Consider the following 23,827-nt stretch of genomic DNA (forward strand, 5'->3'; position numbering starts at 1 on the left):
TATCACACTCATGCACTTAAGGAAATCACGAATATCATGGATATATTGGAACTAGTTGATATATGGTGGTTTAAATATCCAGTCAAAGTGAGATATACATGGAGGAGGCTCAATCAAGCTAGTTGTTTTGACTACTTTCTTATGTCATTCTCACTGACATCAAAAGTTTAAAAAGTGTTGATAGGGGACAGAACGCAATCAGACCATAGAAAAATTGGCATATACATTACGCTTACAGAATTTCCACGTGGACGAGTATATTGGAAATGTAATCAACGCCTATTGGATGACAACTTGTTTTTAACCAGGAAAAAAATAATTTAAACTTACTTTTTTTCAACATAAAGGAGAGACCCTTATTGTATGGGACCACATTTAAATGTGCCTTTAGAGGCCATACACTTCACTACTAATCCTTAAAACAAAAGCAATTTAGGTTGAAAGAGTTCATATTAACAAAGAAAATAGAGGGACTACCAGTACAGATACTGTATACACTACAGTTCAAACGTTTGGGGTCACTTAGAAATGTCCTTGTTTTCCATAAAAACATACATGAAATTAGTTGCAAAATGAATAGGAAATATAGTCAAGATGTTGAAAAGGTTATAAATAATAATTTTTAATAACTGTGTCCTTCAAAGAATCCTCAATTTGCAGCAATTACAGCCTTGCAGACCTTTGGCATTCTAGTTGTCAATTTGTTGAGGTAATTTGAAGAGATTTCACCCCATGCTTTCTGAAGCACCTCCCACAAGTTGGATTGGCTTGATGGGCACTTCTAACATACCACACGGTCAAGCTGCTCCCACAACATCTCAATCGGGTTGAGATCCGGTGACTGTGCTGGCCACTCCATTATAGACAGAATACAGCTGACTGCTTCCTCCCTAAATAGTTCTTGCATAGTTTGGAGCTGTGCTTTGGGTCATTGTCCTGTTGAAGGAGGAAATTAAGCACCGTCCACAGAGTATGGCATGGAGTTGCAAAATGGAGTGACAGCCTTCCTTCTTCAAGATCCCTTTTATCCTGTACAAATCTCCCACCTTACCACCACCAAAGCACCCCCAGACCATCACATTGCCTCCACCATACTTGACAGATGCTTTCAAGCACTCCTCCAGCATCTTAATTTTTTCTGCGTCTCACGAATGTCCTTCTTTGTGATCCAAAAACCTCAAACTTAGATCTTCCTCTGTCCAGTGTCTGTGTTCTTTTGCCCATCTTAAACTTTTCTTTTTGTTGGCCAGTCTGAGATATGGCTTTTTCTTTGCAAATCTGCCTAGAAGGCCAACATCCCGGAGTCGCCTCTTCACTGTTGACGTTCAGACTGTTGTTTTGTGGGTACTATTTGATAAAGCTGACAGTTGAGGACTTGTGAGGCGTCTTTCTCAAACTAGACACTAATGTATTTGTCCTCTTGCTCAGTTGTGCACCGGGGCCTCCCACTCCTCTTTCTATTCTGGTTAGAGCCAGTTTGCGCTGTTCTGTGAAGGGAGTAGTACACAGCATTGTACGAGATCTTCAGTTTCTAGGCAACTTTTCACATGGAATAGCCTTCATTTCTCAGAACAAGCATAGACTGACAAGTTTCATTGGAAAGTTCTTTGTTTCTGGCCATTTTGAACCTGTAACTTAACCCACAAATGCTGTTGTCTATGTAGATGTTCCACAAAACATCTGTCGTTTCCAGCTACAGTGGGGAGAACAAGTATTTGATACACTGCCAATTTTGGAGGTTTTCCTACTTACAAAGCATGTAGAGGTTGGTCATTTTTTGATCATAGGTACACTTTAACTGTGAGAGAGATTCTAAAACAAAAATCTAATTGGTGAAACTTGACACTTGCTCCCCCAAATTATCTTCTTTATGACAGAGTCAAGTTTAGACCAATAGTCTATAGGAGGCAGTGGTAACATGGAACTCATCAAATTAATACGAGGGAGGACATTCACTTAAATAATTGAGATTCTAGCATGCAAATAAGTGGCCATAGCGGACCGTCTTTTATGTATTTGTTGTATCTTTTGAAAGGTTTCTAAGTAGTTCTTCCTGCAAGTAGTGTGAATAGAGGGGGTTATGGTAATGCCTAAGTAGGTGATTTGTTTTTTCACTGCGAACATGGGTGGTAGTTGCATGCTTAACACAGCTGAGTTAAGAGGGAGTAGAGCTGAGTTGGACCAGAGCAGGAGCTGAATGCTGTGAAAATAGACATTGGCTGGAGGGTTTTCTGAGTGTGAATACTTTCTGAAGGCACTGTAATTATGGCTTACACCACAGCATTGTTGAATACTCGTTTCTGATTGGCTTGAAGGGAATTCTAGAATGGACATTAAAACCATATAACGGGACAGTTGGAAAATATATCAGGACACATTGCAATCATGATACATGCAGACCATACTTGCTAAAGTTACAATGCTAAACCAACAACTACATACTGAAATTTGATACACAATTCGAGACATTTTTTGGAGCATCTGATAATGAAAATAATCATTGTTATGTCTGTATCTAAATTAATGTCAATAGAAAACAGCTTCTTTGCTGGTCGTGACTATGTTAGCCATAGATAGCAGGCTAGCTAGCAAGCAAGGGGTAAGAACATTGCCAGTGAACATGGCAACGGAACATAAAGAACAAACAACTGGGTCGTGTCTCTGGCAACCAAAAGATGACAAAGTATTTACAGATAAATGTGTGCTTAGTATTGTTTTCTTTGGCAACTGTGGTATAAACACCGCCATTCTGTACATTACCTTGGAAAAATTAACTCTGCAAATTAAAACGCCGCTGTGTCGTCCATTTTTTCCAAGGTAATGTACACAGAAAGTCGGCGTTTATCCCTTATTGTATCAGTAATTTTGAAAGGCAGGGAGCTTAATTGCTGGACACAATAGAAACAGATTCAGATGTAGTTCAGTAGACTATCTGTACCTCATGTGATGGTAGTTAGTAGCTATAGTGGTCCAAACCTGGCTCTGTCTGTTTGTCACACCACCCACATGACTGGCCACTCAACTCAGGCCAGGCCAGACCAGACCAGACACATTCCACCAGACTCTACTAGTTTGCCTGATCATGTCCTGTCCTTCATGATCAGAACAAATAATAGGACCACGACCAACAGGAATGCATTTTGAAAATTGAATAAGATAGTTATGAAAGAGGATACTGTCACGATCGTCGTAAGAAGTGGACCAAAGCGCAGCATGGTGTGAATGCATCATTTAATAGATGACGAAAAACACGAAGTAAACTGTACAAAAACAATAAACAAATAACGACCGTGAAGCTATCATAAGAACTGTGCTGACACAAGCAACTAACATAGACAATCACCCGCAAACAAACAGTGAAACCCAGGCTACCTAAGTATGATTCTCAATCAGAGACAACTAATGACACCTGCCTCTGATTGAGAACCATACTAGGCCGAAACATAGAAATCCCAAAATCATAGAAAAACAAACAGACTGCCCACCCCAACTCACACCCTGACCATCCTAAATAATGACAAAACAAAGTAAATAAAAGGTCAGAACGTGACAGATACACTACCAATCAATTGTTTTTGAACACCTACTCATTCAAGCGTTTCTTTATTTGTACTATTTTCTACGTTGTAGAATAATAGAAGACATCAGAACTATGACATAACCAAAAAGTGTTAAATTAAAATAGATTTTCTATTTGAGATTCTTCAAATCGCCACCCTATGCCTTGACAGCTTTGCACACTCTTGGCATTCTCTCAACTAGCTTCATGAGGTAGTCACCTGGAATGCATTTCAATTAACACGTGTGCCATCTTAAAGTTAACTTGTGGAATTTTTCCTTTTTAATGCGTTTGAGCCAATCAGTTGTGTTGTGACCAGGTTGGGGGGGTATACAGAAGATAGCCCTATTTGGTAAAAGACCAAGTCCATATTATGGCAAGAACAGCTCAAATAAGCAAAGAGAAACGACATTCCATCATTACTTTAAGACATGAAGGTCAGTCAATATCGAACATTTCAAGAACTTTGAAAGTTTCTTCGAGTGCAGTTGCAAAAACCATCAACGGCTATGATGGAACTGGCTCTCATGAGGACTGCCACAGGAATGGAAGACCCAGAGTTACGTCTGCTGCAGAGGATAAGTTCATTAGAGTTACCAGCCTCAGAAACTGCAGCCAAAATAAATGCTTCATGTAATATTTGTGTTGTGGAGAAATGACCAGGCAGGAGACGGGAGTACAGTTAGTTTCATTTAGTCAAAACCTCTCGTGCTCAACAGCCCCCATTGTTATGGTTTACTTCTAGGATCGGAACAAAATGCAGCGTGGTAATTTTGATACATGTTTAATAAAGAAAGAACACGAACAATACAAAACAAGAAACGTAACGCGAAAACCTAAACAGCCTAATCTGGTGCAAACTAACACAGAGACAGGAACAATCACCCACGAAACACTCAAAGAATATGGCTGCCTAAATATGGTTCCCAATCAGAGACAACGATAAACACCTGCCTCTGATTGAGAACCACTTCAGGCAACCATAGACTTTTCTAGAAAACCCCACTATACCACAATCCCAATACCTACAAAAAAAAACAAGACTAAACACACCACATAATAAACCCATGTCACACCCTGGCCTGACCAAAATAATAAAGAAAACACAAAATACTAAGACCAGGGCGTGACACCCATAGTGTGCATGTGCATTTACTATTAGGTGTAACATAACACTGCCGTAATACATTACTGCTTAGTAACAGCATAGTAACTAAGTTCAAATAACAGACACATCTCAACATCAACTGTTCAGAGCAGACTGCATGAATCAGGCCTTCATGTCAAATTGCTGAAAATAATCCACTACTAAAGGACAACAATAAGAAGAGCTAAGCTTGGGCTAAGAAACATGAGCAATGGATATTAGACCATGGGAATTTGTCCTTTGGTCCAAATCTGCGATTTTTGGTTCTAACCTATGTGTCTTTATGAGACGCGGAGTGGGTGAACGGATGATCTCCGCATGTGTATTTCCCACAGTAAAGCATGGAGGAGGAGGTGTTATGGTGTGGGGGTGCTTTGCTGGTGACACTGATTTATTTAGAATTCAAGGCATACTTAACCAGCATGGCTACCATAGCATTCTGTAGCGATATGCCATCCCATCTGGTTTGGGTTTAGCGGGACTATCATTTGTTTTTCAGGACAATGACCCAACACACCTCCAGGCTGTGTAAGGGTTATTTTACCAAGGAGGAGAGTGATGAGTGCTGCATCAGATGTCCTGTCTTCCCACAATCCCCCAACCTCAACCAAATTGGGATGAGTTAGACCTCAGAGTGAAGGAAAAGCAGCCAACAAGTGCTCAGCATATGTGGGAACTCCTTCAAGACTGTTGGAAAAGTATTCCAGGTGAAGCTGGTTGAATGAATGCGTAGAGTGTGCAAAGCTGTCATCAATGCAAAGGGTGGCTATATAAAATATTTAGATTTGTTGAACACTTTTTTGGTTACTACATGATTCCATGTCTTATTTCATAGTTTTGATGTCTTCACTATACTTCTATAATGTAGAAAAGAGTAAAAACAAAGAAGAACCCTTGAATGAGTAGGTGTTCTAAATCTTTTGACCAGTAGTGTATAGCTGTGTAACCATGGTAACCCCCAGACAAAGTACCTCAAACATGCCTAAGAATGATGAGGGACAATTGAGGATCAGCTCCCTGTGTTAAGCAGCTTCAACTGCAAATACATCAACATTGTCATCAACAACCCTCTTTCTACCTAAAAAAATAATAAAATAAAAAACTTAAATCAGTAATCCCAACCTTAACACAGCAACAACCAGTCATCCCACATACACACACATACTAAAACAACACAATGCTGACAGACCTACCAAACTGTGACCTGTGTGTGGATAGCAGGTCCCTGTCCTACACACATACACAATGAGTAATGACAGATGAACAAAGACAACTACCATATTGCACATACAAATCAAAACCGTCATGCATTTCTCATACCTCCCCATTACAATCCTATCACTCACCTTTTGGGCTTGTGTCATAAAAAGCAGTGTTACTCAGACCTGGCAAGTGTCTCCACAGGTGTAACCTTCAGAATGAAGTGACTGCACACAGATCTTCAAACCCGAACAAACAGAGTAGCTAACAGACTAATCGCAGCAACCTACTGTCCACTAACAAAGCCCTGTTTGTGTCCCACATTGTGACTGATGTTATTTGTCCAGTAAAAGCAAACAATGACATTCCATGGCTTGCAACTGTATTCACGACTCGCCTTTCCAAATGTAAAGTGTATTCAGACACCTCAGTCAGCAGGGACAAAGCCATCTGTCACATGCAGGGTGGGTGGGCTGGGGTCCATGGGGTGACAGGACAGCAGGTTCCTATACACCACGCCATCTAACCCCACAACCTATACACCACGCCATCTAACCCTGTGCTTCTACACCTACATTGCTTGCTGCTTGGGGTTTTAGGCTGGGTTTCTGTACAGGACTTTGACATGAGCTGATGTTAGAAGGGCTTTATAAATACATTTGATTGATTGATCTAACCCCACAACCTATACACCATACCATAAACCCACAACCTATACACCATACCATAAACCCACAACCTATACACCATACCATAAACCCACAACCTATACTCCACACCATCTAACACCACAACCTATACACCACGCCATCTAACACCACAAACCCAATCTATACACCATACCATAAACCCACAACCTATACACCACACCATAAACACAACACCATAACCCCACAGCACAGGATCCACCACCCAGCTGAGAATAGGACGTATAAGGAAGAGCGCAGGCTTACCTGATCTTGTCCGCTGCACTGTCAGACCTGGAAGGCAGAGAAGAGAGAAAGCAGATGTCACTCACAGGGGCATCCTCATATACTTCACTCATACAGGTGAATAGCTTGACAAGTCATTGTCTCATCATCTTGGTATCTAACAGTGGGGTCGGGCTGTGACCAAAGCCTCAAATTTATCCTGACAAAAACTTCAAAATCAACAGTTATTGTCCAGTCGCAGCATTCTACAACAGGCACCAAAACAATGAGAGAATAGGGGGTCATCCTGGATAATCTTGTAAACTAGTAAGCAAAGACAACAAACCACAAAATCCACTTGTCGAGGCAAAACCGCTTAAGCTCGTGCAATGAATACTTAATGCTAATAAGCTAGCATGCTCCTATTACACCGGAACATCCACACACTGCCACTGGCATCCCAGCTAGCCTACCGGTAAACCAGCTAATCTGTGCCGTGCTGTAGCTGCACTGTGAGCAAACATACCGCTGCAGACAGCCATCGACAAAATCAAGCGCAGACATTAAATATAGCTGTTACCTGCAGAGGAGACAGGACATTCCATGTCCTCTAAAGCTGGGTACAGACCGTTTACCCCCCAGCAGCTGTAGCCAGGTATTACAAGCAGAGAGAAAAGAGGAGCATGCAGGACAAATCCCATAAGGTCAAACGTAAGGTTCCTATACAGAGCAGTACACAGAGAAATAGCGCAGGAAAAACTGTAGAGAAAAAGAGCAGTGAGGAGAGGGGAGTAGAAGAGAGTGAGATAGGAAAGGGAGAGTAGAATGTTGTAGTCTACCGTAGATACTATAGAAGAGAGAAATAAAGAGTTAAAAAGGGGGTATTCCAACAGCACCAGCTCAGGCTGCTGATTTTTCAATAATGGTTAATACTCTGTATTTAATTTATTTCAAAGCCATTATCACAGCTTTAAGCTTCCTCACAGTCAATTTGGCTGTGATTTGTTTGAATGTCTAATCTTTTTCTTTCACCACTGAACCACAGTATGACAAATCCATTTTCATTACAAAAATGCAGCATTTGAAAGAGGCAGATATGACAGGTGCCTTTGGAAGCTTCAAACAGCCCTTCCTCTCTCCAGAATGAGCTACAGGCCATTGAGTTCCTCCTGATGTGGTATCTCATAGCTGAGGTATGATCCTCTCTCTCACCAGGCCAGCAGGTAGGCAGGCAGGCAGGCAGGCAGGCAGGCAGGCAGGCAGGCAGGCAGGCACCATGCTCTGCTCTATCTAATTTACTTCCCCCATGCCTGACATTTGTGCTCCCTGAGAACACTTCAGTATATCCCCACCGCTGAGGTAATATAGAGCTGGAGCCGCAGCCATCCACCCACTCACACACAGCCCAAGAGAGGGAGAGGTAGGTTCCCACATTAAGGAAATGTATGTTCTCACTCACATTTGAAGCACTGTCACTAACATGTGAATTACAATTGCTAGCAAATTTAGCATGCTTAATTACCACAGGTCACTCACTTAGTGAAGAGAACATCAAGTGCCTTGAATCCTTACCTTATCACAAATTGAAAGGATTACAAATGACTAAACGGAAGACTGACATGCCCCAAAGAAGAACATGTTCATTGGACTCATTACCAACAACATGGAAAATGCATCTAAATGGTCAATAATGGGTGTTACAATCCAGATGCAGCAGTGCCCAGCAGTGCTGAGGACCAACTGCCATCTAGTGGTGAAAAAGCAGCAGTATAAGGAGCAGACGGAGAATACAGTCATTTGAGCATCCTGATTCATACCGTCAGCGCTCTCCCCTTGCTTTCATCAAACCAGACAAACAATTAAATACATTTGCATACATACAAAACGTAGAATACAAAACACACAGAATACACATACAAGTAAATTCAGAATATTCTTATATTTACCTCTCCTCTAGGTTGAAGGGAGTCAGGGAGCGAGTGGAGTCATCGTCATGGCTACTCTGCTGGCTGCTCTGCTGGCTGCTGGGTGACAGGACACAACAGAGAGGAACACATGTCAGTCACACACAAATACACACTCACTCACACTATAAATCCAGTGAAAACATACAATGTGGCCCTACCCACTCCTTCAGGTACATTCATAGAGAATTTCACTGCTACGGTGATTCTGTGTCCTGAGAATGCAAACTTGAATGCATACCACAGTATATATACACACACCTCTTAGTTATACCCACTAGATGGCCCTACAACACACACAAACACTGATCATGAATCATACAAGAAGTTCACCTATACTGTGCCACTTAAGAGAATCCCACCAGTCCTGCTATGCTGCTTGGCTACCCATTAGATCTCTGTGTGAAGTACTGATTTGATTCCCAGTTGGAGGTATATTAAGTCCATCCAGAAACTTTGAGGACATACAGGTAACTGCCAAAATAAAGGAAACACCAACATAAATTGTCTTAATAGGGTATTGCCCATCACAACCTGCCAGAACAGCTTCAATGCGCCTTGTCATAGATTCTACAAATGTCTGGAACTCTATCGGAGGGATGGGACACCATTCTTCCACTAAAGACTCCATCATTTGGTGTTTTGTTGATGGAAAACACTGTCTCAGGCGCCACTCCAGAATCTACCATAAGTGTTCAATTGAACACACACACTTTAAACCTCTTGTGCTCTTTTGAGACACCTCTTTTAAAGTCACTGAGGTCTCTTCTTCTAGTCATGGTAGCAAAAATAATTGGCAACTGGGCATTGTTATACATGGCTCTAAGTATGATGAGATGTTAATTGATTAATTAACTCAGGAACCACACCTGTGTGGAAGCACCTGCTTTCAATATACTTTGCATCCTTCATTTACTCAAGTGTTTCCTTTATTTTGGCAGTTACCTGTAGGTAGCTGACATGGAGAAATGGTCAGACATCTGAGGATGATCACTTTCAAACATATCTGACATTACCTTTAACATGATCATAAAGGGAAGTTTTTAACATAATACATTTGCATAAGACAGAATTATTCAGAATTATCCAAAGAGAAGCTGAGCGCTATCTTTCCTCCAGTCTTATTCATGAAAAAAGTAAAGTCATTGGTGAAATATTTTTTGTTCATCATGTTGCCTCTGAGGAACCAGTTTAAAGCTGCAGACTAGGCTAAACAATGCTTCAGTGAAGAACAGTCAATCATTACGTGTTTGGAGACCTTGTGAAATGGTGGTTGTGTCCATGACTCCAGAGGTTTTTAGAGAGGGCCTTTCTTTTGCTTAGGTAATATGCCCCAATGTCAACTTAGGTTCTGTGGTTTCTCAACTGGCGCGCCAGACAGTGAAGCTCTGCCTAAGTTTTCCAGGTAGTTATCAAGGTTGTTTTGAGGGTTGGAGGGAGATGTGTACCCAAGTGAAACATTCAGCAATGTCTGGATTGCACCTGCTCTCAAGAAATCAGGTGTAGGTTTTTAGTTAACTCACTGCTCTGAGTTTGTGTGCATGTGTGTGTTGGTTAGACTTTATGCAAGTGTATGGAGTGTATATGCTGCACAACTGTTCATGCCTCTTTCAGAACACAAGCAATGAATGTTGGAGGTGGCATGAGGCCTCACTAAATCATTAATAACTCATACACAATTGATTCACTATGCGCTTAAAACATGATAGTTACTGTGAATTTAGAGAGCACTGGCATTACAGACTTAGAGGCAGTCAGAGTAGTAGTAATGGGGTTCTCTCTGGGCTTTGAATTCTTTCCAAAACAATTGCTTTTCAGGATGGGTTTCTGAGAGACAATCCAAACAAAATTGAGGACTTTAATAGACTATTAGACAACCATATCTCCTATTATGTTATCTATATAAGTATCAACAGTGGTTGATTCGCAAGAAATAGCCACTTACAAAAAACGTGAGCAGGGTTAACATTTGTCATTCACCAAATATAAACTTGACATAGCTGTATTGCATTATGCAGATTGAACACTAACCATTACTTGTTAAACTGTCACGATAAGTTCCATTGTAACTACAGTAAGTTACTCACACTAACCAATGGGTCAATTTGATGTATAACTAGATTACTTATCTAAAACTGTAACAAATCTTTATTGGATGTCATACAGTACAAATGGATGAGTTTTGATATCTGGATCAGTTTTGATATCTGGATCAGTTTTGATATGGATCAGTTTTGATATATGGATCAGTTTTGATATATGGATCAGTTTTGATATCTGGATCAGTTTTGATATCTGGATCAGTTTCGATATCTGGATCAGTTTTGATATCTGGTAAGACACTTAAAGACCCAACTCCAATATATTCTCCTAACAGAGTCATCCCTTGTGTCAGAGATTGGAAATATCTGTCCTAAATCTGCTTCAAGATTAAAAGTGTCTGATTGAAAAAAAGTGTCATACCATGTCTGACTGTCTCACTTTCAATCTTACTGCTGCATGAAATAATTATATACAATCCACACTGGGATTTTCATACAACCTGGAATATATTTGCCATTGAAACAGTTGAAACTCTAGACAGACAACAGTACATCTAAGACAACTTCAGACCCTATCAAACATGTTTTAGGCAATGATTAGAAAACACTGTTTTTTAGTCAGACAAAGCGCACATAGTAGTGTATGGTCTTGGATTGTCGTACAGAAATTCAGCCAACTCCTAAGGAATAGGGCCTAAACAATGGCCAAGTATTTACCCTTGGTACAGCCTATAGCATTATCAGTAATTAAGGTACTGTACTCACAGCATGTTTGATGGGTGTTCTCTGTGATGTCCAGCTAAAAAGTGCTTAGAATGTCCAGAGTGGTCCATAAGTCACACAAGCCAATTTAACTATTAATGCCGCCGTACCATGTTTATACATTAACTGACTAAATACACAGCTAGGTCGCACTTGAGCTTGGACTAAAGCTGTACCTGTAGCCGTAGAATCTAGAGTCATACATTCCTTCAGGTTACAATCCTTACCTTATGAAACAGACAGCTCATAGTCACATGTTTATACACACAATAACCCTTGAGTAAGAATGTAACAATAAAACAATACTTCCTCTGTAACAGATTTACTTTTCGCAATGTTGAAATGACTGCGTTCAGGGAATACAATTTAAGGGCTTTGCCCTGCTTGTTAAAGAGCTAACGTACGCTAACCCCATTCCGTCCAAATGTGCGCAACCGCAACATTCAAATGAGGCTGCAAAGAAAACAAATGGGACTGTAACAACTGTGTTGACATCAAAATCTGGGGTGTGAACTACGTTTCTATTCAAGCGTTGATTGACATGGTAATAGCTCTAAAGAATTGGAGAAATGTTTTTTAAAACGGACCTCTCCGACGCTGTACGTTACATTGTGACTTGTCATGGCGTAACGTACAGCATGCATAAAGCAACAAATCATGTTTTACAGCCTCTTTCCACCAGTTGTAGCACTTCTCTCACCGTTTAAAAACAAGAAAGGGTCAGGGACAGGGTAAGGGGGGGATACCGAGTCATTTTTTGCGTCATCACTGCAAGTTATCATGCCTCTGAAAGCTGCCACTTTCAAGGAGTGGCACACTAATCCGGATGCTTATAAGAAATCCTGCTATTCCCTCAGACAGACCATCAAACAGGCAAAGTGTCAATACAGGACTAAGATTGAATCCTACTACACCGGCTCGGACGCTCGTCGGATGTGGCAGGGCTTGAAAAACATTACGGACTACAAAGGGAAACCCAGCCGTGAGCTGCCCAGTGACGCAAGCCTACCAGATGAGCTAAATGTATTTTATGCTCGCTTCGAGGCAAGCCACACTGAAGCATGCACAAGAGCATAAGTTCCAGACAACTGTGTGATCAGGCTCTCTGTAGCCAATGTGAGCACGACCATTAAACAGGTCAACATTCAGAAAGCCGCGGAGCCAGATGGATTACCAGGACCTGTACTCAAAGCATGCGCTGACCAACTGGCAAATGTCTTCATTGACATTTTCAACCGCTCCCTGACCGAGTCTGTAATACCTACATGTTTCAAACCGACCACCATAGTCCATGTGCCCAAGAAAGCAAAGGTAACCTGCCTAAATTATTACCGCCCGTAGCACTCACATCGGTAGCCATGAAGTGCTTTGAAAGGCTGGTCATGGCTCACATTAGCACAATAATGCCAGAAACTCTAGACCCACTCCAATTCGCATACCACCCCAACAGATCCACAGATGACAATCGCACTCCACACTGCCCTTTCCCACCTGGACAAAATGAACACATATGTGAGAATGCTGTTCAATGTCTACAGCTCAGCATTCAACACCATAGTGCCCATGAAGCTCATCACTAAGCTAAGAACCCTGGGACTAAACACCTCCCTCTGCAACTGGATCCTGGACTTCCTGACGGGCCAACCAAGGTGGTAAGGGTAGGCAACAACACATCTGCCATGCTGATCCTCAACACTGGGGCCCTTCAGGGGTGCGTGCTTAATCTCCTCCTGTACTCCCTGTTCACCCACGACTGTGTGGCCAAGCACGACTCCAACATCATCATTAAGTTTGCTAATGACACAACAGTGGTAGGCCTGATCACCGATAACGCTGAGATAGCCTATAGGGAGGAGGTCAGAGACCTGGCAGTGTGGTGCCAGGACAACAACCTCTCCCTCAATGTGAGCAAGACAAAGGAGCTGATCGTGGACTATAGGAAAAGGCGGGCCGAACAGGCCCCCATTAACATCGACGGGGCTGAAGTGGAGCGGATCGAGAGTTTCAAGTTCCTTGGTGTCCACATCACCAACGAACTATCATGGTCCAAACACACCAAGACAGTTGTGAAGAAGTCATGACAACACCTTTTCCCCCTCAGCAGACTGAAAAGAGTTGTCATGGGTACCTAGATCCTCAAAAAGTTCGACAGCTGCACCATCGAGAGCATCCTGACCGGTTGCGACACCGCCTGGTATGGCAACTACTCGGCATCTGACCGCAAGGCACTACAGAGGGTAGTGCGTATGGCCCAGTACACCCCTGGGGCCAAGCTTCCTGACATCCAGGACCGATATACTAGGTGGTGTGAAAGGAAGGCTCCAGTCATCCAGGTCAGACTGTTTTCTCTGCTACCGCACGGCAAGCGGTGCCGGAGCGCCAAATCTAGGACCAAAAGGCTCCTTAACAGCTTCTACCCCAAGCCATAAAACTGCTGAACAATTAATCAAATGGCCACCCAGCCTATTTACATTGCCTCCTTTACAAATGACCTCAATCTGTACCCCCACACAGTGACTCGATACTGGTACCCCCAGCATATTTCCTCGTTATTGTTTGTGTTACTTATTTTTTAAACTTTCATTAGTAAATATTTTCATAACTTTATTTATTGAACTGCATTGTTGGTTAGGGGCTTGTAAGTAAGCATGTCACGGTAAGGTCTACTACGCCTGTTGTATTCGGCACATGTGACAAATACAATTTGATTAGATTTTTTGTGGTAACAGGGACAATTACAACACAAGTAAAGTATGCTTATTGCATTGCTTTCAAGTACACTGAAAATGGCCTTGAACCAGATGAGACTACAATGGCTTCACTTGAGGCTTGCTACAGACAGAACCTCACTGCAAACAAGGAAACCTGGAACCTGTACTTTATTGGTGTGCAAAGGCTAGAATGACAGACCATCCATTTTCAGGGATATACAGTGGGAGTGAATAATGCATGAAGTAAATGTATTGTGGTTTTGCGACTGCGAGAGGCTGCACATATAATCTCTAACATGGCCATCGTATTGTAACGGAAAGCCAGCCAGTGGACGTAGAGCTTCCAGCAGACCATCCTCCACCTTCCCTCACTATACTACATCACCTGGGCAAGAAGCAGTGCCTTGTTCCCATCAAAGCTGCTCTGACCATGCACTTACACACCCTGCTGGCAGTGACAGCCCCCATTGCACTACATTGTAGATCATAGCAATACAAAGAATGGGAGGGGAACGCTGGAGCCAGCGCAGCATATGACATACAGGCATCAAATGTGGGTCTGGATCAACGGCACAGCCCTGAAATAAGTGTTGTCATTTGTCACAGCTTCTTTTATGAATGCTTAATTCATAGCTGTGTGCTGCAGAGGCAGTCAGAAGCAGTGGTTCCCTTAAGGCTACAAGAGAGCAGATGGAGAAAAATGTCAATATCTCGTTATGTTCGCTAGCTGTGTCGCCGCTACCCAACAAGATGAAAATAGCTTGGGTCTTCAATACTGCCAGCCAAATAAATAATTGATGATGGGATTATTAATATTGAGTTGTGGTGGCTTATGTAACACATACGCCCACTGTTAGTCTTTTCAGTCTTCATCCATCAGTTCCCTCACAGCAAAACAGACCAAGACAGGACTATTCAGCAGCAGAAAGGAATACTGTATGTGTATGTGAACCATTGACTGATAATACGGTGTGAACAAACTGGTTTTGCATCCCTTGAGGGGGATATAGATGTGATTAGTCTGAAATGGTAATGGTCCAGTTTAGAGGTCGACCGATTATGATTTTTCAATGCCGATAACGATTATTGGAGGACCAAAAAAAGCCGATAACGATTAAAATCGGCCAATTTTTATTTATTTATTTATTTGTAATAATGACAATTACAACAATACTGAATGAACACTTATTTTAACTTAATATAATACATCAATAAAATCAATTTAGCCTCAAATAAATAATGAAACATGTTCAATTTGGTTTAAATAATGCAAAAACAAAGTGTTGTAGAAGAAAGTAAAAGTGCAATATGTGGCATGTAAGAAAGCTAATGTTTAAGTTCCTTGCTCAGAACATGAGAACATATGAAAGCTGGTGGTTCCTTTTAACACAAGTCTTCAATATTCCCAGGTAGGAAGTTTTAGGTTGTAGTTATTATAGGAATTATAGGACTATTTCTCTCTCTACCATGTGTATTTCATATACCTTTGACTATTGGATGTTCTTATAGGCACTTTAGTATTGCCAGTGTAACAGTATAGCTTTCGTCCCTCTCCTCGCTCCTGGGCTCGAACCAGCAATGCATCGACAACAGCCACCCTCGAAGCAGCGTTACCCATCGCTCCACAAAAGCCGCGGCCCTTGCAGAGCAAGGGGAACAACCACTCCAAGTCTCAGAGCGAGTGACGTTTGAAAAGCTATTAGCGCGCACCCCGCTAACTAGCTAGCCATTTCACATCGGTTACACTAGCCTAATCTCGGGAGTCGATTGGCTTGAAGTCATAAACAGCTGCTGGCAAACGCACGAAAGTGCTGTTTGAATGAATGCTTACGAGCCTGCTGGTGTCTACCATCGCTCAGTCAGACTGCGCTATCAAATCATAGGTTTAGTTATGATAGTTTAACATGATAACACACAGAAATACGAGCCTTAGGTCATTAATATGGTCGAATCCGGAAACTATCATCTCAAAATCAAGACGTTTATTCTTTCAGTGAAATACGGAACCGTTCTGTATTTTATCTAGGAGGACGCGCTAGACGCGCTAGATAAACTAGTAATATCATCAACCATGTGTAGTTAACTAGTGATTATGCTTGATTGATGAATTGTTTTTTACAAGATAAGTTCAATGCTAGCTAGCAACTTACCTTGGCTTACTGCATTCGCGTAACAGGCGATGAGAGGCAGGTGGTTAGAGCGTTGGACTGCCCTGAGGCAGTTAACCCACCGTTCCTAGGCCGTCATTGAAAATAAGAATGTGTTAACTGACTTGCCTAGTTAAATAAAGGTGTAAAAAAAAAGTACAAAAATACCGATTTCCGATTGTTATAAAAACTTGAAATCGGCCCTAATTAATCGGCCATTCTGATTAATCGGTCAAGCTCTAGTCCAGTTATTTTATCTTGAGAGCTGATAGGGTTATGCACACATGCCTCTAGGTAAAACATATGTTTTCAGTCAAATGGCATGGATATGCTGTAATCACCCTCTATGTCTACCATCTGCTGCTACCATCTCTGCTCCCTGCTGGGGGAGAGGGAGAAAATAAATCCCAACAGAACTAGTACCTCCTCCATTCCCATGAACATGACAAGAACACAGTCTGCACTGCAGGTTCTCATCTAATTGTGTAATTTGCTGACAAATCCAATTTTATGAATCACATGCTTTGTAGACAAACAGTGAAATAAATGCTTGACGTTAGTGTGCGTGTGTGTTACTCCAGTGTAAACCTCCCACTGGGCACACACTGGTAGAATCAATGCCGTTTCCACGTAATTTCAATGAAATTACATTGAACAAACGTGGAATAGACGTTGAATTAACGTTTGTGCCAAGTGGGCCATCTGATCTTTGTAAACTAAGGATGCAACTCTACCGGGGCTAAACTTTAACCTAAACATTGAAAACTTTAACTGTTAACCGCACAGCATGCGCTCTGGTACCACTTGCCGTGTGGTAGCGGAATGGCCGATTAATTAGGGCCGATTTCAAGTTTTCATAACAATCGGAAATCAGTATTTTTGGGTGCCGAGATTTTCACCTTGTCTGTTCGGGGGATAATGACCTGCCTCTCTCTCGTTGCACTCCACAAGGAGACTGCCTGTTACACAAATGCAGTAAGCCAAGGTAAGTTGCTAGCTAGCATTAAACTGATCTTATAAAAATCAATCAATCATAATCACTAGTTAACTACACATGATTGATGATATTACTAGATATTATCTAGCGTGTCCTGTGTGGCATATAATCTGACTGAGCATACAAGCATACAAGTATCTAAGTAGCAGGCGCGTAAACATTCATTCAAACAGCACTTTCGTGCATTTTGCCAGCAGCTCTTCGTTGTGCATCAAGCATTGCGCTGTTTATGACTTCAAACCTATCAACTCCCGAGATGAGGCTGTGTGACCGAAGTGAAATGGCTGGCTAGTTAGCGCGCACTAATAGCATTTCAAACTTCACTCGCTCTAATCCTTGGGGTGGTTGTTTCCCTTGCTCTGCATGGGTAACGCTTCGATGTGGTGGCTGTTGTCGTTGTGTTGCTGGTTCGAGCCCAGGGAGGACCGAGGAGAGGCACGAAAGCTATACTGTTACACTGGCAATACTAAAGTGCCTATAAGAACATCCAATAGTCAAAGGTTAATGAAATACAAAAATGGTATAGAGGGAAATAGTCCTGAAATAACTACAACCTAAAACTTCTTACCTGGGAATATTGAAGACTCATGTTAAAAGGAACCACCAGCTTTCATATGTTCTCATGTTCTGAGCAAGGAACTGAAACGTTAGCTTTCTTACATAGCACATATTGCACTTTTACGTTCTTCTCCAACACTTTGTTTTTGCATTATTTAAATCAAATTGAACATGTTTGATTATCTACTTGAGGCTAAATTGATTTTATTGATGTATTATATTAAGTTAAAATAAGTGTAAATTCAGTATTGTTGTAATTGTCATTATTACAAATACATTTTTTAAAATAAAAATCTGCCGTTTAATCAGTGTCGGCTTTTTTGGTCCTCCAATAATCGGTATCAGCGTTGAAAAATCATAATCGGTCGACCTCTACTCTGTAGTGCCTTGTGGCTGGAGGCCGAGCAGTTGCCATAAAAGGCGGTGATGCAACCAGTCAGGATGCTCTCGATGGTGCAGCTGCATAACCTTTTGAGGGTGTGAGGACCCATGCCAAATAATTTCAGTCTCCTAAGGGGCTTTGTCGTTGTCGTTTCCTCTTCACCACTGTTTGTGTGATTGGACCATGACAGTTCATTGGTGATGTGGACACCAAGGAATTTGAAGTTTTCAACCTGCTCCACGACAAACCAGTTGATGAGAATTGGGGTGTGCTCGACCCTCCTTTTCCTGTAGTACACCATCTCCTTTGTCTTGATCACGTTGAGGGAGAGGTTGTTATCCTGGCACCACACTGCCAGGTCTCTGACCTCCTCCCTATAGGCTGTCACATCATTGTTGGTGATCAGGCCTACCACTCGTGTCGTTGGCAAAGATAATTATGAGTTGTGCTTGGCCATGCAGTCATGGGTGAACAGGGAGTACAGGAGGCAACTGAGCATGCACCCCTGAGGGGTCCCCGTGTTGAGGATCAGCGTGGCAGATGTGTTGTTACCTACCCTTTCCATGTGGAGGCGGCCCATCAGGAAGTCCAGGATCCAGTTGCAGAGGGAGGTGTTAAATTGAATTAATTGGACATGATTTGGAAAGGCACACAACTGTCTATATAAGGTCACACAGTTGACAGTGCATGTCAGAGCAAAAATCAAGCCATGAAGTCGAAGGGATTGTCCGTAGAGCTCCGAGACAGGATTGTGTCGAAGCACAGATCTGGAGAAGGGTACCAAAAAAGTTTCCTGACACAAGAACAAGCCAGTTGATCAGAATATAAAATGGAGTGTCCAAAATTGCTGTCTGCCTAGACAGAAAAATACTTAGAAGTCAGATTTTACAGGACAAAAATTATGTTAATGCCCTTTGATTTTGTAGGTGTGTGAACGTTGAAACGTCAAAATGTTTAAAAGAAATTGGGACGTTAACGTTAAAGGAATACTTTGGGATTTTTGGCAATGCAGCCCTTTATCTACTTCCCCAGAGTCATATAAACTCGTGGATACCATTTTTATATACTTGTCCAGTTAACCTGGCTATTATTCTAATGAGTGCTGCCCCCAAAGATGAGTCAATAACATTTTGGGGTGGCGCTCATTAGGATAATGATTGACTTCATAATGACTTGTGATCAAATCTGTACCCATCATAGACGTTTATGTTTCACAAGTTTGGACATCACAGCACAATATATATAGTTCAGTACAGTAGAGTTCAGTAAAGTATAGTAGACTAGTCAGTACAATACAGTAAATTATACTGTACTCTACCTCTGCTCTACTTTACTGTACAGTACAGTAATGTACTATATTTTACTGACCTATACCCTCCTCTACTTGTGAAACAGACAGCTATGATTGGTTCAGATTTGGACTAACCAATTTTCAACATCCATGAACGTCTGGTGTCGGTCAGGGTTCAGTGAGTGTAAGGGCTACAGTAAATGGAAAGAGATTCATTTGACCAGAATTCAAAGCCTTTGCTTTTTCTTCATTTTTAGGGTGGAAAATGTTTGGAAAAATGTATATTTGCCTTAATTAAAAAATATAGAGACTAGCTTTCATTTGACACCAAATGTGCTCCTATGAACTTCACATCTGTGAAGTATATTGTTAATTGTGATATTGCTATGAGTATTTATCCTGCTACCAGACACTTTTAACCCTGCTTACATGTACGTTCCTCCCTCAATCACTCCAGTACCCATGCACATTGTAACAGTACTGGCACGGCACTGACCTGTATAGAAGACCTGTATCACTGCATTCTTGTTCTTTTCTTTTTGTGTTCTCTTGCATTTCACATTTGATTTCTTATCCATGTTACTACTTATATTGTACATTACTGGGAAAGAGCTCGGAAGTTAAGCATTTCACTGTAATGTTTTATACCTTTTGACCATGCTAGTCATTTATGAACACTTTAACATCTTGGCCTTTGTTCTGTTATAATCTCTACCCGGCACAGCCAGCCTGGTTCCTCTAAGAGAGAGCCACTGTGCTTCTACACCTGCAATGGAAATGATATCAGCTGATCTAAGAACCAAATCATTAGGCTGCAGTCAAACATTAATCCACTGACCCTATGTTCTCTAAATACGGCTATGTGCAGTTTCGCAAGGACTTTCAAGATTTCTTTCACCTCTTGGTCATGGTGCAGTTGAATGCTGTATCGAGGTGCTATAACAAAGCATTAGTTCCTTCCTCTTGGTGTGTAAAAAAACATCCTTCAGCTATAATGTTGAATACAATGGGCAGCAGACTGCTGCCTCACAATCATAAACCTTTAAATCTTATTCAATCTTACAGCTCAATAAAAAAATACATTCTAAAATGACAAAGACCTTGTTCTTTCTGTTAGTGTTAGTACTGGCCAAAACATTAGTGGACAGTGACAGCAGGCTCAAAGCAGCATGAAGGGTTTAAGGGGGAGACAGCAGGGAAGAAAGGAAAAGAGGTCTGGGTTTACATTTTGGGGGAGGTAATACCCCATACCAACCTGCTCTCGCTGCCGGTGTGCTCCTTCTTCTCTCTCACCCTCAGCCACTTGCGGAGCAGGAAGCGCTTGCGTCGGGGTGAGGCGCTGGGCGTAGAGAAATTGGACCAGGAGGCCCCATCCTCGTCGCTGGACCGGGTGATCTCGATGGAGGGCAGCTGCAGGTACTCCTTGGAGCCCGAGTGGGAGCGGGTGGAGGCTAGCCACCCCTTCACCAGCCTGCCCCTGTCCTTCTCCCTCTCACTGGGCGCGTTCTTCATGCGCCTCATCTTGAAGCGCTTGCGTCGTAGCGTTGGGGTGGACAAGCTTGACCACACAGGGTCATCTGAGACCCCGCCGTTCCCCCCATCCGAGTAGGCAGGGGCATCGCGGGGAACGCTCACCTGGAGTGATGGGGGCCGTAAGTTCTCGTTCATGGTCAAGGACAGTGGATATTGGAGGAGAAGTGCTGGCTGGCTCGCCGTTTTAGCAGTTGGCAGGCTTGCTGGGAGCTGTAGTTGGCGGAAGCTGAGGCGGTAGCTGGTTGTTGAGTCAGGTGCCAAGATGCTGCAACAGCACAGAGACACTTAAAAATCCAGGGTCGTCCTCATTTACTGATCTCTCATATAGCCTTATATACTCTCCTGGATCCTTACCACTAGTTTTCAAAGTTCGCTTACTCCATGTCCCTGTGCATGACCTGACAGGTGAGTAGGTGAGTCCTTCAGATACCCGGGGCCTGGCCTGGTCCTCAGCTTTGGGGAGATGTGTGGCTGTTGCTGGTCGTCAGGCGACAACAGGGCTAACGGTTTGCAGCAGCGTCTCGGGCCAGGAGAGAGGGCTGAAATAGACAACAAACACCCCGTCTGTTCTCCAAGCAGCAGATGAAACATGTATAAGGTCTGTCAGGGAGTGTAACAGTACTCCTCCGCTCTCCCCGGAACTGGCAGGCCAGGTTACACACACACACACACACACACACACACACACACACACACACACACACACACACACACACACACACACACACACACACACCTCTCTCTGCTCGCTGCCTACCTACTGCCTGCTGCTAGGGCTGGCTGTCACTGCTACTTCCAATGCTAGAAAGGATGTCTCCAAGTACAAGCAACACTCCAGTCTTGAATTTGACAGATCAGATGAGCTCTGTACTGTATGCTCCTGGGTGGTTGATTACTGTCCCCATGTGTTGTAGGCTGGGTAGGCTCTTGCAGTCCGTCGCCTGGAGCACCACTGTCCTTTCTCTCACTCCGCACAGACACCTCCTACAGGTTAAAGGGAGGTGATAGGGGTGCTAGGTACAGGCAAGGCTGAGGGCGATGACACAGCAAAGGAGAAACACACACAAACACATGCACACCCATAAACATGCACCCAGGAAACACAATGAACACGAGAGAAAACACACACACACACACAAATATGTAGACACACACACACTTTCTCATTTACACTAACCTGTCGATACACTGGTATGCCCATGTAATAATGCATTTAATGCTGTTAGCTGGCAGTGATACTCAGTCTCCACCATACACCTTACTGACTCAGAACATTAACCAATAAGAGAAGTTTTGAACCAATAGCCATGTGCTCAAGTCTACATTTCACTGTACAAATACAGAGGTAATTGTAGACCTATATGTTGAGATATACCCACCATGACATATACATTGAACCAAATACACATTGACTATCACATGATTTAAGTAGCAGATTAAATCTATTTGTTAAACTGTGTGATGAGTAAGTGATATTGGCATGGGGAACGTACACATATCTGAAACATGTGGGTCTGAAGAAGACTTATCAAAGAGAAAAACACTTGGCTGAAGAGGTCTCAGATGAACTTAAAACCTTTTACTGCACAATGGAGCTCTAGCCTTCCATTGTTAGTGTACGGAGCAGGCAGGTTTCATGTCCTCTAGCACACACTCTAACGGCTGGCTGTATGTGTCAACAAGCCTGCTCCAGTACCTCTTTATGAACCGTGTGAAGAGACAGCGTGGGTAGAAATAACCACTAAAGCAGACTGACTGCTGAACTAACCCACTGAGGATATAAAACAAATGCCGAAAATAAAAGGAAACACCAACGATCACTCAAGTGTTTCCATTATTTTGTAAGTTGCCTGTAGGTCGGAGCACAGCAGACACACAGAGGAGTCAATGGCAATCGTAACCATCTGGGTTTGAAATACCGGTTTCACAAGTCTTAAGCTCTACATGTTGACTAATATACAGCATAGTAAACGTTATGTCGAAAGAGCTTATTCTGCTTATAGTCATACTGCTTATTCTACACCAAAGTACAGGCTTGGGGCTATTGTAGTGACAGTATTAATGGCACACCGGCAGGAATGAGTCATGACCACAGTAAAATTCCATGTGACCGTTGAGTCATGGTAATTGCCTTTTATGCACTCTGGACATGCTTTGGTAGTACCCAACTTGCTAACTACCATCAGGTCCTAATGGCCTGCTACTCAGGGCTCTATTGTCCCTCTAACCACTCTGACATCAATGCAAATGATTTAAAAAAATTACATGAAACACTTATCATCAAAACAGTAGGTTAATTAAACGTGGTTAATTAACGGTCAATTACCGTGAGACTTGCAGTCTTTTACTTTTAAAACTCACCTCATTGTGATGATACAGTTGAAGAAAGAAGTTCAACAGCAGGTTGAAACAGTGTGAAACATGGTTGTTGTGTATGTTGTTTCAAAGCCTAACAACGAAATGGACAGGACTTTCTAATGATGATTACTTCAAAACTCCCACATGCATATTAGAGCTTATGCATAGGTTTATAATCCCAAGCCCCCAATTATGACTGTGCTGATTAAAGAAGTATTTGGTACATAATTGGTCTAGCCTATACTCCAAAATTAAACAAATTCTA

The 23,827-nt window shown here is 42.3% G+C and overlaps 1 protein-coding gene across 5 annotated transcripts in view; it reads right to left on the minus strand.

The window, feature by feature from the left end:
* The window catches only part of LOC112265605 (protein Aster-B), an 89,921-nt gene extending 67,703 nt beyond the window's left edge, over positions 1 to 22,218 (minus strand). For 4 of the 5 annotated variants that reach the window (XM_042296277.1, XM_042296276.1, XM_042296275.1 and 1 more), the window contains exons 1-3: positions 20,927 to 22,217; positions 8,764 to 8,841; positions 6,860 to 6,886 (exon numbers count right to left, since the gene is read on the minus strand). In XM_042296277.1, coding sequence (XP_042152211.1) covers positions 6,860 to 6,886; positions 8,764 to 8,841; positions 20,927 to 21,339 — 518 coding nt within the window. In that variant the 5' untranslated portion in view covers positions 21,340 to 22,217. Of the gene's footprint in view, positions 1 to 6,859; positions 6,887 to 8,763; positions 8,842 to 20,926 lie in introns of all 5 variants that reach the window. The other variant, XM_042296273.1, reaches the window with a different exon arrangement.
* Positions 22,219 to 23,827: the final 1,609 nt, after the last annotated feature.

Source organism: Oncorhynchus tshawytscha, linkage group LG13 (assembly GCF_018296145.1).
Source record: "Oncorhynchus tshawytscha isolate Ot180627B linkage group LG13, Otsh_v2.0, whole genome shotgun sequence".
NCBI lineage: Eukaryota > Metazoa > Chordata > Actinopteri > Salmoniformes > Salmonidae > Oncorhynchus > Oncorhynchus tshawytscha.